General features: G+C 38.6%; 1 protein-coding gene across 6 annotated transcripts in view; it reads right to left on the bottom strand.

Annotated features, from left to right (window-relative positions):
- ZC3H7B (zinc finger CCCH-type containing 7B) overlaps window positions 1–17,201 on the bottom strand; it is a 66,245-nt gene extending 49,044 nt beyond the window's left edge. For all 6 annotated transcript variants that reach the window (XM_042467086.1, XM_042467087.1, XM_042467085.1 and 3 more), the window contains exons 1-4: window positions 16,987–17,201; window positions 6,690–6,750; window positions 3,576–3,609; window positions 1,870–2,067 (exon numbers count right to left, since the gene is read on the bottom strand). In XM_042467086.1, the coding sequence (XP_042323020.1) occupies window positions 1,870–2,067; window positions 3,576–3,609; window positions 6,690–6,742 (285 nt within the window). In that variant the 5' untranslated portion in view covers window positions 6,743–6,750; window positions 16,987–17,201. The remainder of the gene's footprint in view (window positions 1–1,869; window positions 2,068–3,575; window positions 3,610–6,689; window positions 6,751–16,986) is intronic.
- Between the last annotated feature and the right edge of the window lie 279 nt (window positions 17,202–17,480).

Raw genomic sequence — 17,480 nt, 5'->3', positions numbered from 1 at the left:
AATAATAATAATAATAATAATAATAATAATAATAATAATAATAATAATAATAAACTGTATAAATACACAATCATCCATTATCTTGGAAAAACTGAAAAAAGGGAGGTATGTTCTTCACATGTGTATGCACTGTACAAAAGTAAAGTTCTTTGGGGACAAAGTGATCAATCAAATTAGTGACATCAGTAGTCAAAATATACAGACAAGTGACACATTACTGATATTGTGAATACTTCAGGAGAAAAAAATGAAGCACCTAACTACAAAGAACTAGTTTCAATGTTACTGGTTCTGTAAACTTAAAAATAACAAAATACTGAAAATCACTGAAAGTTCTTAACATTAGAGGATGGATGAGTAGAGTCTGGAAAATGGTATTGCGGGGGGGGGGGGGGAGAACAAAAGAAATTTACAGGAAATAAAAGGAATTAATATTACACCTTACTTTGCTACAAATTGGTACAACTTTATTAACAATGTCATCACATAGAGATACTCGTCTATAAGTCTAAAAATGTATGCCCAAAAATTGACCCCAAAATCCCAGGTCGACTTATTTACAGGTCACTATGGAAATGTGATAGCAGCTCTTTCAGATTTCCCCATGCCACCCAGAGAGGAATTTAGCAAGAAAGAGCTAAGCAGAAAGAGTTCTGGGTGATTGATTGATTGATTGATATTGTTGTTGAGTCCCCCTCCCACCCTTACGTCTGGCTGAAACGAAAGCTCAATGAACAAAGGCTCAGACTAAGAGCCCTCCTCCCGACCACCATCTTGAGGGGGAGAGAGGCCTTGCAATTTTTTGTATTGTATTGCAATTTTTACTGTACACCACTATGATCATTGCGGAATAGCGGTCTATAAATAAAACTTATTATTATTATTATAAGGTGTTGGTAATTACCTATAAAGCTCTAAATGGCTTGGGCCCAGGATACCTAAAGGACCGCCTCTCCCCGTACATTCCGCCTCGCACCCTCAGAACGTCCGGGCAGCAGCTACTGAAGGTGCCTGGGGCTAGATTAGTCTCCACTACTCAGAGGACGTTCTCCATAGCTGCCCCAGCCCTTTGGAATGCGCTGCCCACAGAGCTCCGCTCGTCTACTACCCTGGCCCAATTTAGGAAGGACCTTAAAACCTTCCTATTCCAACAGGCATTCCCCGAATAAATATCCTGTGGGCCTCCCTCCTCTTTCGTGGCCAAGAGGTTGGGCTTTGGGGCTTTTATTGTTGGTTTGTTTTAATGTGTATTTTATTGTAAACAGTCTGTATTTTTAACATGTTGTGAGCCGCCCTGATCGGAGGAAGGGCGGCATATAAATAAAAATTTTATTATTTATTATTTATTAGTAAGAGTCTCTCTTCCCATATGCAGACATACACACACTGAAGGAGCCTCCAAGTTTTACCCTCGACCTATCCATGGGTCACGGCAAAATCCATAATTTTGACCCCAAATCCTACCTCGACTTATACATGAGGTCGACTTATAGTTGAGTATATATGGTAGATGATGGATTTTTGGATGAAATCCTTCTTGAATATGAACTGGTTATTGTGTTTGACTGCTGTGTTAAAAAGAACTGTTCGTAAGCAATGACTTTATACCTGTTATATTTATTATTGTTCTAAAATTAAAATTATAAAAATCTTCAAAGCTCTCATGTATGGCCACCATATCATGAATGCAGCAGCAAATAATGATTTCCACATGCAAACAAGTCATAACAAGTCTAAAAACGCTGATTTCTCCCCAAATCATTGCACTGCAGCAATTCTTTTCAATGGAGTCAGGTTACAGCTCAGCTGCAAGTCACTCAGTGAGGAATAAAGTACATGCAGGTGTGAAACAGCCTCCACAATACGCACCATGGAAAAGTAGCAGGCAGCCCGGTTGACATACAGGTTGCATAGCAGATCCACTGGAATGGTCACCTCATCTGAGGTTGCATATTCAGCCACATTCAGCCCTTCTACATACTGCACCAGCGCTAGCTTAAAATCTTTCTCTCTGAATAGATCATTGCCTTCTGCAAGTAAGTTTCGCACCAGTTTCTGTAAAAAAGCCTGTTGGAAGAAACACAGGGAGAGAAGGTAAAAATTGGTAACAAAATTACAAGGTATTTTTGGATCTTTTATCCCTCTCCCACCACAAAGCATGTGATTTTGTGAGTTGGGGGGGAACCTCCTTGCAGAAATTTACCTGCAACATTTCAATTACCATTTGCAGTCCATCATAAAAAACAGGCCTTTCCCAAATAAATTCCCTGGCCACAGAATGATTACCCCCTCACACCAGGTATTTACTTCCACCCTGCTTATGTTATCTTTATTATGAAATTAATTTTAAAACTCTTTTAATTGTAATATATTTAATTCATTTTAAGGGGGGATATTGTAATTTTATGTATTATATTGTATGTGGACATTTTAGTGTGAGCCGCTCTGATTGTCTTGCTACAGAAGAGGATATAAATAGTTTTATTTATTATTATTTATTTAACTCAGAAGTTCATTATTTTGTAACTCCAAATATCTCTTGCTTACAGGTTTGTAAGCAAAAACTAGTGAATGTAGGGAAACTGTGGCCTGGGCAGGAAAATCCACAGTCTGCTTTTCCTGTAACTCATCACATTTACACTAAATAAAACCATAGTATTACCATCTGCTATACAGTTGCCTGTGCTGTAAAGTGTGCTAATAGTAAAACATTGTGTTGACAAAGTGTGACAACAAGGTCAAATATAGCTCCCTCCAGTGAATATGTGCCCTAAACGTAACTCTAAACTATCACTGTTACATAGTGCTTCAGGTAGCAGGTCATCCAGGCACTTTTGGATAAAGCTAATTTCCTGGTTCCATTTTCCATTTGGTTTCTGGTGTCCTGTTTATCATTCTGACAAACTTGGTCAGGAGGAAATGAAGAACAGCATGACTCTATTGCTTCACCTTTCATTGGTTTTTGGAACCATCAACCATGTTGTCCTTAAGGACTGACTGCCTTTTGGGACAGGATGAGGTGTTGTGCCCAGCCTGCTGCCATAGTTCTGCTCCTTCTGGAAGTTCCAGCAAGTAGCACTGGGGAAGTGTTTTTTCCCTCCTCATGGAAGTTATCTTCCCACACTCACCATTATCTCTCAAGCGGTTTACTATATACATGAAATTGTTTGGTGAAGTTCATAGAACCACAGAGTTGGAAGAGACCACAAGGGCCATCCAATTCAACCCCATTCTGCCATGCAGGAATCAAAGCACTCCTGGCAGGTGGCCACCCAGCCTCTGTTGAAAAACCTCCAAAGGAGGAGAATCCACCACACTCCAAGGTAGTTTATTCCATTGTTGAACAACTTCTATCATTAGGAAGTTCTTCCTAATGTTTAGAGGTGGATTTCCTGTAGTTCAGATCCACTGCCCCATGTCCTAGTTTCCTTTCATTAGTATTATTTATTTTTTCAAATACACTGACATCTATTCAGTCATAACAGGAAACTACCTACCCTCCCCACCCATAGCTCCAGTTTTGACAAGAGAGCAATGCATGTCACTTGATACTTTAAATAAACCGGGAAAATTACCTCATAATCTTCTTGAATTAGGGGTAATGTAGACCTAGATGAAGACAAAGAACTCGTGAAATGCAGAAGTGTGCAAATAAATATAAATATCTAGTGTGCATAAAGGTGTCAATCTAAATCTACAATATCATCATGCACAGGGAACATCTCCTTCATATGCTGTTTCATATCTATTTGTCAGCTTTCAAAGATAAGCTTGCAAAATACATCTAGCAGACTTTTTCACCATCTTAATTTACACTAACATTCTGTGTGGAGCACTGTCTTGTCTTTTTGGCTACTACCACTGTAATTTTCACACTTTTCTATGGCTGTACAACACTAACATTCAGAAGCAAAAATATTACCTTCCTACAAAATTCCACATTACCAAATTGAAAGGTCTTACAGAGGCACACCTTTTCAGCGTCAACTATCTGTGCAAAATGGAACGTTTTAAGGAATAATGTTGAGAAAACTACAGATATGGGCTAAAAAAGGATCAGGGATGTTTATTTGTTTAAAACTTCTTTTTGACTTTCAAAGAAATTGAAGTTACTACATTGTAGTAAATAAAATCTTCTGTCTAATGAATGAGCAATGTACCAATCAGATACTGTGGGGCAGATGTCTCCTAGTGTGCCCTACAGAAGTTTTGGACTGAAACATTCTCATCAGCCACAGTCAACATGACCAATTATTGGGGTTACTACAATGCTATGCAGCCTGTAGTGTAGTTGGCCTATGACCAGGATTTGAATCCCTGTTTGACCATTTTGTATTTGTTAGCTACTTCCATCCAAATAAAAACTCAGATTAAAACAATCATATAGAATTCTGTACTGTTTTAGACAGAACTGTTTTAATTGCTTTTCATTTTTACCTTTTCAAGTGTAGTTTTAAATAATTTTATTACTGTGAATAGTTTAGTCTCATTTTAATGTTCTTTTTTTTTGTATTTTTGCTGGAGGGTTTTAGATAGTAAGCCACCTTGAGTCCCAACTATGGAAGAAAGGTAGGATGATATTATTGTTATTGTTGTTGTTGTTGTTATTCCCATCTACAAAATGAGAGCATTTCTAACTAACTAAATCAAAAAGTATGTTGTTCAATTAACTAGCAAGTATTTGAGGTGCATGAACAGAAGGAACTAACTTTTTTCCCCAAGTGGAATGAGAAAAGTCAAAGCTTTCCCCTAGATTGCCAATCCAATGAGGTAAATGTAGCTAAGCAGTTTCTATGCCTAGATATTTAACGAAGGTTTGTAGGCAGTACAGTACAGATTCCAGTTAAATCTGACATATATATATATATATATATATATATATATATATGTGTGTGCCTCTTACCACTGAATGTGTAAACTGGAAGTAGAGATCAAGCATGAATGCAAATCCAGTGCTTCCAGCTATAATCAATTGCCAGGACAATTCATTTATGCAAACACTGGACTATTTAAAAAAAAATCAATGAAAAAAACCAAGCAGGTTTTCATAGTCTTATTCATTGAAGCACAACAAAAATTGAAAGTCAAAGCTGTAAACTTGCAGTATGTAACAGTTCTCATTACAAATGTAACAAATTAAATACATTCACTTGGGGTCTCTCAAATTTTCTTATACATCAACTGCCATTTCTGTAATGGCAGGATATTTATAGAGCCATTCTGAAATTACTCATTTAATAGGTTTTGGTTTCTTGAAACTGAGATTTGATTTCACTGATTTTCTTTTTTAAAACTGGCTTTTGTATTTATACTGTTATTTATGAAAGCAACATTTACTCTAAACATTTGTTGAGCTTCCATTGTGAGAGAAATAGATTTGAATCAAACACATAAGATTTAATAAGAGTTAGAAACACATGAACAGAGTAGAAATCATGTAAGACTATATAATTATATGCTATAATTAGATTATATATAGATAGTAAGGAACCACATATATACATATATACTATTATAATCAAAATATATTTCTAACAGAACAAAAGGCTAAACTGCGTAACCTTAAACGTTTTTTCCTTTAACTTTAAAATCACTTAAGGGATTAATCTTAAGGTCAAATGCTGAGGGCCTTTAACTGAAAGAGAATTTTATAAAAAATATAAGTTAGTAAAAGAAAGAATTTTTAGATAAGCTTTTTATATCATGTTGACTTTATAAAAAGTATACTGGGCTTTAAATTTGTAAATATATAAAACATTTGAGCAATGTTAAGAATAATGGGGTTGTTTTTTATAGTTTTAATCATAAGTAACTTTTATATTCATTTATAAGATATGCTGGGTTTAATTATTTTATAAAACATGAACTGAATAAATAGTATCTTTTTCTGGCTACATTAAAACAAATTAGACAAAGAAGCTTTAAAGAGATATTCTTTATTTGCACCTGGGATTCAAGGACAAAGGGAGGTTAAAATAAGGGAGCTTCATTCTCACTAGTTGCCAAGAACACAGGTTTTTTTAACTAGGGTGATTTAAAGTTCACACCAAAATCTAACTGAGCATGTCTAATAAATTAGATGAATATTAGTAAACACACCCATGAATGTATAATGATTAATTTAAATGGTCATGAGATGTATGACGAGATATGTTATGGGTGGAGTTTTTACATACATGAAAAGGTGGTCTTGAAATTGATCACATGTCTAGATCTGGCCAATGAAAACTGAGATAAAAATATTGTAACAGAAAATGTCTTATAAATACTGTGTAAAACCTGAGACAGGCATGCTTCCTTGCCTGAGACACCCCTTCTTGTAAGATTATAATTACAGTAGACCCTTGTTATACACTGGGGTTTGATTCCAAGATCCCCCGTGTATAACAAAATCCATGTATGCTCAAGTCCTATTAAATATAATGACATAGCAAAATGGTGTCCCTTATAAAAACTGAAAATCAAGGTTTGATATTTGAAATTTATACTTTTTTGGAACATTTTCAAACTGTGGATGCTTGAATCCATGTATAAAAAATCAGTGTATAAGAAGGGCCGACCATAATAAATTGGAAATTGCTGCTTCACTTGTTTTGTCCTGATTAATATAATTTGGTACTTTGGTACTTAGAGAAATCTATACCTCACACATTGGAAGGAAATGTCAAATTCCAAATATCTTCACTTACTGAATGAACTGAAGTCCTTTCTCTATTTCCTCTTTTCTTTTTTGTCTCTCCATTACAGACACTGCAATGAGGGGGGGAAAGCACGTTATCAAATCTTTAGAGTTTATGAAAAACAACTCAACCAAAGTTCCAACATTGACAATTACCATACATCAGTTTTCATATCCCTTTCCCAAAATGTACTATTTTTTCTTCCTCTTCTCAACCAAATTTCATGCCACCATTGGGGAGTTCAGGTAAGCCCCCGTCCCATTGTCCCCAACTGCAGCATGGCCAGGTGCATGCGCCGCCACTGGAGGCAATGGGGCTGTCTCTAATCGCAGCACAACCATGTGCATGCACCACCACTGGGGACAATGCGGATACTGTACTGAGGTCCTACTGTTGCCTTTGAAGTGTATTCAGAAACTTAATTTGACCCAAAGAGTTGCAGCCAGATTCTAAACTGGGGAACACTTAGATCACTTGTTGCAGTCTATTTCTGGGGACATCAGAATGTCTGGCTATGATCTATAAAGCCCTATACAGCTCAAGCCCAAGTTATCTGAGGGACCGGACTGTATTCGCTTGTATATGAACCTGAACATGCTTTGAGATGTCACAGGGAGGCCCTTCTCTCTCTCCCACAATCCTCACAGGTACATTCTGTAGAAATACAGCAGACGAGGGCCTTCTTGCTGGCTCCTTACAGGCTCTGGAACATCCTATCTAGGTTAAGACTGGCTCTCTCCTTGCTATCCTTACATAGACAGAAGACCTTTTTGTTTTAGCAGGCCTTTAAAGCAGGGGTAGGCAACCTTTTTGAGCGGGGGGCCAGATTGCTGTCCCTCAGACAACTGGGGGGCTGAAGCCAAAAAATAAATAATTATTTTCTTTTAAAATAAATAAATAAATAAATAAATAAACCGGGACAAATGTAGGACAAAATTTTCAAATGAAGGACACTTTTTAAAAAAAAATGGAGAACACACAAAAAAAATTGCTGATTTTTAAAAAAATGTTAATATAAATGCATGTTTTGGAGGCTTCTATAGACAATTGCCCCTCTTGCCCGCCACTTGCCCCCCCTTGCCTGCCTCCTCCTGATAGGCCAAAGGCCCCATGCCCTCACACGAGAGGCCAAAGGCTCTGGCGGCAATCGGTGGCAGGACCGGGTGGGGGCCGGTCCCAAGTCCTTGCCGGGCCGCATCCGGCCCACGGGCCGCAGGTTGCCTACCCCTGCTTTAAAGGTTGATTATACAGGGACAAGGACCCATTAGAATGTGCTGTACTTTTTGTTGTTTTTGTTTTAAAGGTCATGCTTTCAAAAAGTGGGAAAAGGCATGACATTAATAATAATAATAATAATAATAACAACAACAACATTTATTTATATTTTACCACCTCTCCCAGGTGGATCGAGGCGGGATTACAACCCAATAATATCAATAAGATAGAAAAATAAAACATATAATTTTCAAGCATTAAAATAGTTAAAAACAGTACAGTCAAACAATTATAAGATATAATATTCTGATCTTGAATAGAAGAGTGAATGATGTCTTTACAGAAAATTGGGTGGATAGGCTTGCCAGAAGAGATCTGTCTTAACATTATCATCACCATCAATGATGATTGACAAGATAGACCTTTGATCTAATCCAGTAGGACTCTTCCCACTTTTATGAACTAAAGCAGTTTAGATCCAAGCCCTGATCTATTGGGACCAGAAGTCTTTTGGAGTTGGGATTTTGGGGGGATTTTGGAATAAAAAGTAGCATAGCATATTATTATTGTGAAATAATATTTGTGAAATGGCAGGAGGCATCCAAGGGGAATCCAAGTGTAGTGCTTGGTGCGAATTTATGCCTCCTGCAATTTCACAAATTCTCACTTCTCTCTCCAGCTGTGTCTCTTTCCAGCCTTGCAAAGACAGTGCAGGTACATACTACTCATTGTATTGCAAAATCAAAATCCAAAATATTTCAAAGTTTAAGCCTCAAAGCGCCAAGTTTTAATTTTTAGAAGGCTTTTGGATTAGGGATGCTCCACCTGTATCGTATTCCAGTCTAAAAATCAAAACAAGCTCAGAATTAAGTGAGAACATATTTTTTTAAAAAGCTTCTTTGAAAAGACACCATAGGACCCTCAAATTAGGAGATAAAACAGGTGTGCTATCCTGGCATTCTAGATCAGTTTTGGAAATCATAAATAGAAGATTCCATCTTTAACTAGAACACAAACTAGTAATTTTTAAAAAAGAGAGACTGACACCATTCTCCTTCATTATTCAAAACTATAATAATAATAATAATAATAATAATAAATTTTATTTATATACCGCTTTTCAATAGATCAAAGCGGTGTACAGACAATTAAAACCATAAAATTACAGAACTCTAAGCACAATCATTCGCCTTCAAGGGTAAGCAGGGAATTGATGGCAACAGGGTAGATAACTTCATTCTTCAGGGGGGAAGGCTTGACAAAAAAGAAGAGTTTTAAGCCTCTTTTTGAATGTTTCTAGGGGGGTTGTCAGACGGAGCTCCTCAGGTAGATCATTCCACATCCGTGGGGCCACCACTGAAAAGGCCATCTGGGATGTAGCAACATATTTGGAAGGTGGAATTACCAGTAAGTTCTTCCCAGATGTTCTGAGTGTGCGGAGTGGATCATATGGGGAGATGCAGTCCCTCAAGTAATTCGGGCCCAAGCCATGTAGGGCTTTATAGGTAGTGACCAACACCTTGTATTGCGCTCAGAAGCGAATGGGCAGCCAGTGAAGATCTTTCAAGATAGGTGTTATATGGTCAAACCTGGATGCAACAGTGACCAATCTGGCTGCCATATTTTGTACTAACTGAAGCTTCCGGACTTGATACAAGGGTAGCCCCATGTAGAGCACATTACAGAAATCTAATCGAGAGGTTACCAGAGCATGTACCACAGTTTCAAGGTCCCTTTGGCCCAGAAAGGGCTGCAGTTGGCGTATCAACCGAAGTTGATAGCAAGCACTTCTGACCGTCGCATCTACTTGAGATGTCAACTGCAGAGACGAATCCAGAAGTACTCCTAAACTGCAAACTTCATCCTTCAGGGGAAGTGTGACCCCGTTCAGGACAGGTGGATAAATTTCCTTTCTAAGGCCTGGGAGACCTATCACCAGTACTTCCATTTTCTCTGGATTCAGGCTGAGTTTGTTTTCCCTCATCCAGCCCATTACCGACTCCAGGCAGGCATTCAGAGGAGAGACACCATCTTTAGTCACTGCATCACTGTTGCTAGTTTTAGACTTGATGGAAATTTTCCCTCCCTGAATGATGCACTGATTATATGTTGTAACAGTAATGTTATAACATCACCACCCTGGACGGTCAGCCAAGAAGGACAGGGATCGAGAGAGCATGTCGTCTTCCTAACACTTCCAAGAAGCTTGTCCACTTCATTGGTATGAACAAACTCAAAGTGATCCAGTTTAACAGAGTCCACAGAAGCTCTGGATACCTCTTCTATAGTTTCTGTTGAAATGCCAGCGTCAAGATCAGCCCTTATTCGAGAGATTTTGTCTGCAAAAAAGTTGTTAAAATCGTCACAGCAGGCTATAGTTGGTTCTAAAATAGGGTTCAGGGTGGGGGGAAGCTGAGTCAGCTCCCTGACCACCCTGAACAGCTCTGCTGGACGTGACTCCGCAGACGCAATACGCGCAGCATAGAAGGAGTTCTTTGCTGCATCTATTGCCACTCCATATGACTTCAAATGAGCCTCATGGAGTGTCTTGTCGGATAAGCGCTGGTGTCTCCACCAGCTGCTTTCTAGTTGTTGTGCAGCCCACTTCATTTCCCGGAGATCTTCTGTATACCATGGTTTTCTATTGGAAGCAGGCCGGAAAGGACGCTTAGGAGCGATACTGTGTATAGCCCTGGAGAGATCGTTGTCCCAGATGTTAGTCAGGGCATCAACAGAATCGCCGTCAGATCCAACCATAAGCCCTTCTAAGGCTTCTACCTGTCATAATATGTTACAACAGACCAATAAGTAGGAATTATGGTATGTAGCCCCCCAGATAATTTTGTACTGCCACTCCCACCATTCCTCGCCCTCAGTTATGCTGGCTAGGCTGCTGGGAACTGCAGTTCCCAGTTTGCTGTAAAATGACAATGAAGTCTACTATATCTCCTTAGTCCAAAAATGGCCTCAACTAAGTTCCAATCTTGGGGGGAAAGTAGGGCATAAATAAAAACAACAACGACTACAAGTGGTGTACTAATACCCCATCCTCAATTGACATCAGGTCCAATGGACTGGGTCTGCACAGTGACCAACTCTTACTCTAACCACCTCTGGTTTCTTCAGCTTTAGAAAAAGCATTTAACTGTTTTTTGTGGTCTTTTCAGGCTGTGTGGCCATGTTCTAGAAGAGTTCATTCCTGACATTTCGCCAGCGTCTGTGGCTGGCATCTTCAGATAACATTTCAGTACTTCTTCATCTGCAACCATGAAGTGTGATTTTAGAGAACAAAAGGTAAGATGCACACCTAATTTTTTTTATCCACACACCGATGAAAGGAGCCATACTCACACTGTCAGGCAAGAAACCAAATCCAAGAATAATCCAAGGGTCCATTTTGGAGAATATTTAAAGTACAGGCAGAATTGCTTAGATGTCAGGATTCTATCTGTTAATCATGCATTATTTTCCCATTAACATCTCCAAGTGCCCACCCACCTTTTTTGAAACAAGCTTCAAATGCAGTCCCTGATTTCCAAGAGACCACAGAAATAGTCAAATTTTAAATTTTAAAAATCCAATTTATGGCAGAGCAGGCTTCTATACTCTCTGAGTGTACATCCAGTGCTTACAATATGGAAGACATATGTCAAAAGAAATAATTTTATAGTAGTGCCACTAGGCATACAGAGATGAAATCAAGCAACTAAATGATTTAGAGTACCAAAGTATGTTATGAGTCAGCATGGTGTTCTGACATTTCACATTACAAATTCAGAATAGGAAAAGGTGTTCTCAATTAACCTTAGCTGCATTTAGCAAATTAAAAAAAAAGTTCAATTGTTCGGGCGCAACAAAACAAATTGTATCTGAAGAAGAATTAGAAATCCAGATTTGTAGAAACAGGATACTTTAAAGTTCATCAATACTTTATTTGCTAAAACCAAAAGACCATAGTACAAGGTGAAGTTTAACACAAAAAGTAAAATCAAAATGAGATTCAGCACAAACCTCATGACATACAACAAATCTACTACTAGTTTTTTATATATTGTTTAGACTATGTTATGTATTCCTCATACAATACCTCTTTTTTCCTTTTTTTTTGGGGGGGGGGGAAACATTAAAACTGTTCGAAATTCTTTTTAAAAAACCTGCCCTTGTTTTAACTGCAAATAATTTACATACTATGTATACTGTTCACATCAACCTGACAGAGATCAGTTTACAATTCACACGTTTCTTTAGCACATTGCAGAAATAATTTGGTTTGATACCACTTTAATGGCCCTGGCTCAATGCTAGGAAATCCTGGGAATTGTAGTTTATTGTGGCACTAGAGCACTATGACAGAGGCGGCTAAATGTCTCACAAACAGTGTTGTCAATTTTGGGCGTTTCTCCCGGGAATTGGAATATTATTTTTTAAGTGCTTTCTGTTTGATTTCCGTGTCTGGCTCTATTCCGGGAGGATTCAGGGACTTTTCAGCTCCAGCCCTGAGAGCTAGAGGCTACCAGAGCAACCACTCCTGTTTGGATTCACACTAATGGTTTTCAGCCAATCAGAGAGGAGAGTGGTCGCCCCGCCCTCAAGAAAAGCTCAGCCATAATATATACACGCACATATATACACAACACACAGACATATATACATATACATATATATATACATGCACAAACATACAGATATATATATACACACACACATACAGACACAGTCACATATACACACACTATATATACACATACACATATAAACATACACACACACACACGTCACAACAAACTACAATTCCCAGGATTCCCTGGTTTGACAAGGGAATTGCCTCCATATTTTCAGATCACAGCCCCAGAGAAAGAGTCTGCCCTACAGTATATCAGTGTTGCCAATTTAAGTCCACTTCTTCAGGTGCATTTGGATTTAATAATGATAATAATAATGGTGATAATGATAGAGAGATCTTGTAGCACCTTTGAGACTCATTGAAAGAAAAGTTGGCAGCATGAGCTTTCCTAGACTTAAGCCTATTTCCTCAGATGCATGGGAATTGTAGTTTATTGTGGCACCAGAGCTCTTTCTCACAAAACTACAATTCCCAGGATTCCCTAGCACTGAACCAGGGCAGTTAAAGCCGTCTCAAACTGGATTATTTCTGCAGTATGGATTGGACCTTAAGCATTTTTAGTAACTAAGGTCCAAAACACACTGCAGAAATACTCCAGTTTGAGACCGCTTTAACTCTCCTGGCTTAGTGCTAGGGAATCCTGGGAATTGTAGTTTGTTGTAGCACCAGAGCTCTTTCTGATAAGAGAAGGCTCAATGTCTCACAAAACTACAATTTCCAGGGTTCCCTAGCACTGAGCCAGGGCAGCTAAAGCAGTCTTGAACTGGATTATTTCTGCAATGTGTCTCAGGCTGCATCTTCACTACAGAGACAATCCAGTTTCATACTGTTTTTAACTGCCATGGCCCAGTGCTATGAAATCCTGGGAGTTGTAGTTTGTTATCACACCAGAGTTTGCTGACAGAGAAGGTTAAATGTCTCACAAAACTATAATTCCCAGGATTCCATAGCACTGAGCCAGGGTGTCACACTGGATTCTTTCTGCAGTGCGGTTGCAGCCTAACACATTTCTATTTGGCACAAAGCTTCCTGTACCCCCTTCATGTCAAAATAAATATCTTAAAAGTATTAGAAGGACCGAAAGATTCTTTGTTTGGTTCAATGGTAATTTTGAGAGTTAATATAAGTTATAATTATTTTTATTCAACGAGGGTTACGTTTATTTGCAAAAGATCTGCCATATTAACATTACGGGAACTTTCCGGGGATTTTGACTTAATATTCTTGGTAATTTTGGGGGGGGGCATTCCGGGATTTTGGTAAAACATGCCGGGAAATATCTTTGAGGCTCATTGGTCACACTGCTCACAAAACTACAGTTCCCATATTTCTCTAGCATTGAGCCAGGCCAGTTAAAGCAGCCTCAAACTGGATTATTTCTGCAGCATGTTTTGGACCCATGTCTTCTTTAAATATATTTTATTTTGAAACAGATGCAATCAGTGGTAAAGACCTTGAGATTGTCAGTCCATATACGTACTGCCATCTTATTTATAGTCATTCAGCAGTATTTGCCATTTCAGCCTTATTAACTCTGCACATCCTAAGTAGTAAGGAGTTTAATTTTATTATGCAGAGCAAGGCAATGTCTAACAACATCCAGGCCACTCTAAAGTACTCACCATGTATATAAATGGCATTACTGCACTATATATTTTGTCATAGCTTCTTCTTTTTTAAAAATCAAGTTTTTCTTCCATTTTGACAAACATATACAACATCTGCTACTATAGGGAAATATGTAAAACAGAAGAAAAAGGTATATTTCCAATCTATATGCTCCAACACTTAGATCTATACAATATTATGACCAATTTCTGCTACCTTCTCTTCTACCAGGTTCCTGCATCTATTATACTTTAATCCAAAGACCTCCTTGGAGGTCTTTAAACAGAGGCTGGATGGCCATCTGTCAGGGATACTTTGATTTGGATTTCCTGCATGGCAGGGGGTTGGACTGGATGGCCCTATTGGTCTCTTCCAACTCTACGATTCTATGATTCTACTATGGTCCAAAATACAGAGAAATAATCCAGTTTAAAAGTGTTTTAATTGCCCTGGCTCAGTACTAGGAAATCCTGGGAATTGAAGTTTATTGTGGCACCAGCACTCTCTCAGAGGCTAGATGTCTCACAAAACTACAGTTCCCAGAATTCCCTAGCACTGAGCCAAGGCACTTAAAGTGGTCTCAAACTGCATTATTCCTGCAGTGTGTTTTGGATATAATACAACATTCCTCTGCATGGCCCTCACCTCAAGATTGTAAGCAATACCAAATATCATCAGCCCACTAAAATCATGAACCTCAGAACATCTGCAAACAACTACTGCAAATGCAATCTACCACACAACAGTCTGTTTATCAAGTATCCAGAACATGAAGGAGCAATCTTTTTCCATTTAATTATCACAGTCCCAAGAATCTTGGATTATACTGGGAAGATACAAACCTGCAAAATAAATGCTTGGAAATCATGACAGCAAAATGGCCCCAAAAGTGTATTTTAGCCCACAAAACAACAAGGAATACCTATTTATTGAATCTCAGTGTTTCCAAACCTTTCTCAAAGCCAGAACATTTGGATAATACCACAGTTTGCATTATCCATCCAGACTGGAAGATTGCACTGGTTATTACAGGACCATTATGGAGGCTCCCTATAGAAACCATATAGACAGTAGTCCACAGGAGCACAACATCCCTTGGTCTTATGCAAATTGTGCTGTTTTGCACACCGAATGATAGATATACAGGTTACCTGCAGCCAACAAACTTATATTTTAATATTTTTGGAGTCAGGGCGACGAGATGTCCTCACCAAAAAGAAGGTCAAGGCACCACAACATGCAGGACCTTCAATAAAAATGCAGGACATTACCAACTAAAGGCTAAAAACACTCCTAGAAATATAAATACATGCTTCTTGGAAGATTTGGAAACCATGAGAAATGTCCTGCTCAAAAGGGAGGACATTTTGGAATTCCTCCTCCTGGAGAGAAGGCTGAAATGTAGGGGGTCTCCTGGAAAAGGAAGACACCTGGCCACCCTGTTTGGGCTAGAACTACAAACTCTAATTTAAGATTTTTTTAATGTAGGGCATGTCCTGGAAAAGGAGAATGCCTGGCCACCCTGTCTGGACTAAAACTCCAAATACTGTACTGAAGCTTGTTTTTAAATGTAGGGCATGTCCTGGAAAAGGAGGGTGCCTAGCCACCCTGTTTGGGCTAGAACTCCAAAAATTTAAGATTATATTTTTTGTGATACTCATCTTCTAGTCTTTATATTTTAACAGTTTAGACTCGGGGGAACCAAGTGTCCCAGAAAGGAGGACAAAGGCACCACAAAATGTAGGTCCTTTGAGAAAAACTGTAGGACCATGTCGAGTCTCCTCCTATATCCACCCAAAGGGTACCTCCAAGACATTGATGTTTTACATTTTGTTCTTCTCAGCAACTATTTGAACAGATTTCCCACCGCCTTAGAGTTCCATCTCCACCTTTTCCTGCATATTTTCAGCATCATGGCAGTGCAACAGGCAACTGAAAGCCATTTGTAACCTCCTTATGGGGGAATGTAACACTTTTGAGTCCAATTTCTCCTTTTTCCACCTTTTTGTTACCTCACTGCCCTCCTCACGCGAACTACTGTCTTTAGTTCACTCCTAGGGTGCTTTAAAAGCCACAATTCATGTGTTTAGATTCTACTGGAGCAACATTAATTCAAGGCCTCAAATCCCCGGACTCGCGTAGCAAAGGTGGCCGGCATTAGGTGCACCTCGGTGGTGGAAGTAGCCAAGAAAGCACCAGCTGCCTTTGGGAGCCGCAATCTCCCTACTTTACTAACCCTATTGTTCCTAAACTTGCAATAAACTATCCCAGGGGGTTTCCAGGTTGAAATAACATTGCAGAACTTTTCTTTTCTTTAAAAAGGAAACATTTCTGTTTTGCTCCCTTACTTAACTTTGTAAAAGTCACATTATGAATACCAGATCAAGCAAACAATCCAACCTTTCTTCTGCTGCTGAACATGGGTAAAAAGGTTTGTAAGTGAAATAGCAAATAAAGGAAGAAAAGCACCAAATATTTAATGAACTGCAGACTAACAAAAAATAGTAGGAAATCCTCAACAGATTGGAAAGCTGCTCTGATCACCATTCATTTCCTAATTTCTTCCAATCTTGCCCCAGAAAAAGCAAATTGGGACATTTTATTTATTTATTCCAAATTGCATATTGATTCCAAACTGCAATTTTTATTTATTTATTCCAAACTGCATTTTTAAAGAAGCAAGGTATATCTGAAACTGTATTTTAATAATTTCTGGACAGGATTAAGGGTTATCTTTAATCCAATACTCTTTTGCAAACCCACACAGTATTGCTTCAGGGGTATTTTTCTATATATTATCCTCGCTCGCCTGCCTTCTTTCCCCATTAAAAATAAACAACCAAAACACAACCAACTCACCTCCTCTGCTTGGTTATATTCCCCCTTTGCACTGGGATCACCTTGCCTTGATAAATGATATGGTATTACTAGAGATATTATTAGAGCATTATTACGGTGAGTAATAATACTAACTAATTGTTATTTAATTACAGAGGGCTGCATTCTGTGCCAGCTGCAACTGCAGCAGCTCCTTCCATGTGCCTCTTGGTCTTTTTTACTTTCATTTCCAGGTCTTCCCAAGCTCAGCCTCATCAGCCAAGCAAAATGCTTCCTTGGGATCCCTCTAGGTCCTAAGGACCACTTTTTCCCTCTCTCACGTACACCACTACTAGTAGTATGTATGTATGCAAAGAGTCAGACAAAGCTGCATCCTATCACCCTACCTATTCAACTTATATGCAGAACATATTGTAAGGAAAGCAGGCTTGGACATGGAAGAGGGAGGAGTGAAAATAAAGGGAAGAAATATCAACAATCTGAGATATGCTGACGACACCATAATAGTAGCAGAG

This window comes from Sceloporus undulatus, chromosome 5 (assembly GCF_019175285.1).
Source record: "Sceloporus undulatus isolate JIND9_A2432 ecotype Alabama chromosome 5, SceUnd_v1.1, whole genome shotgun sequence".
Lineage (NCBI taxonomy): Eukaryota > Metazoa > Chordata > Lepidosauria > Squamata > Phrynosomatidae > Sceloporus > Sceloporus undulatus.
Note: the sequence above shows the minus strand (reverse complement) of the source record. Positions and strands in the feature narration are given on the sequence as shown.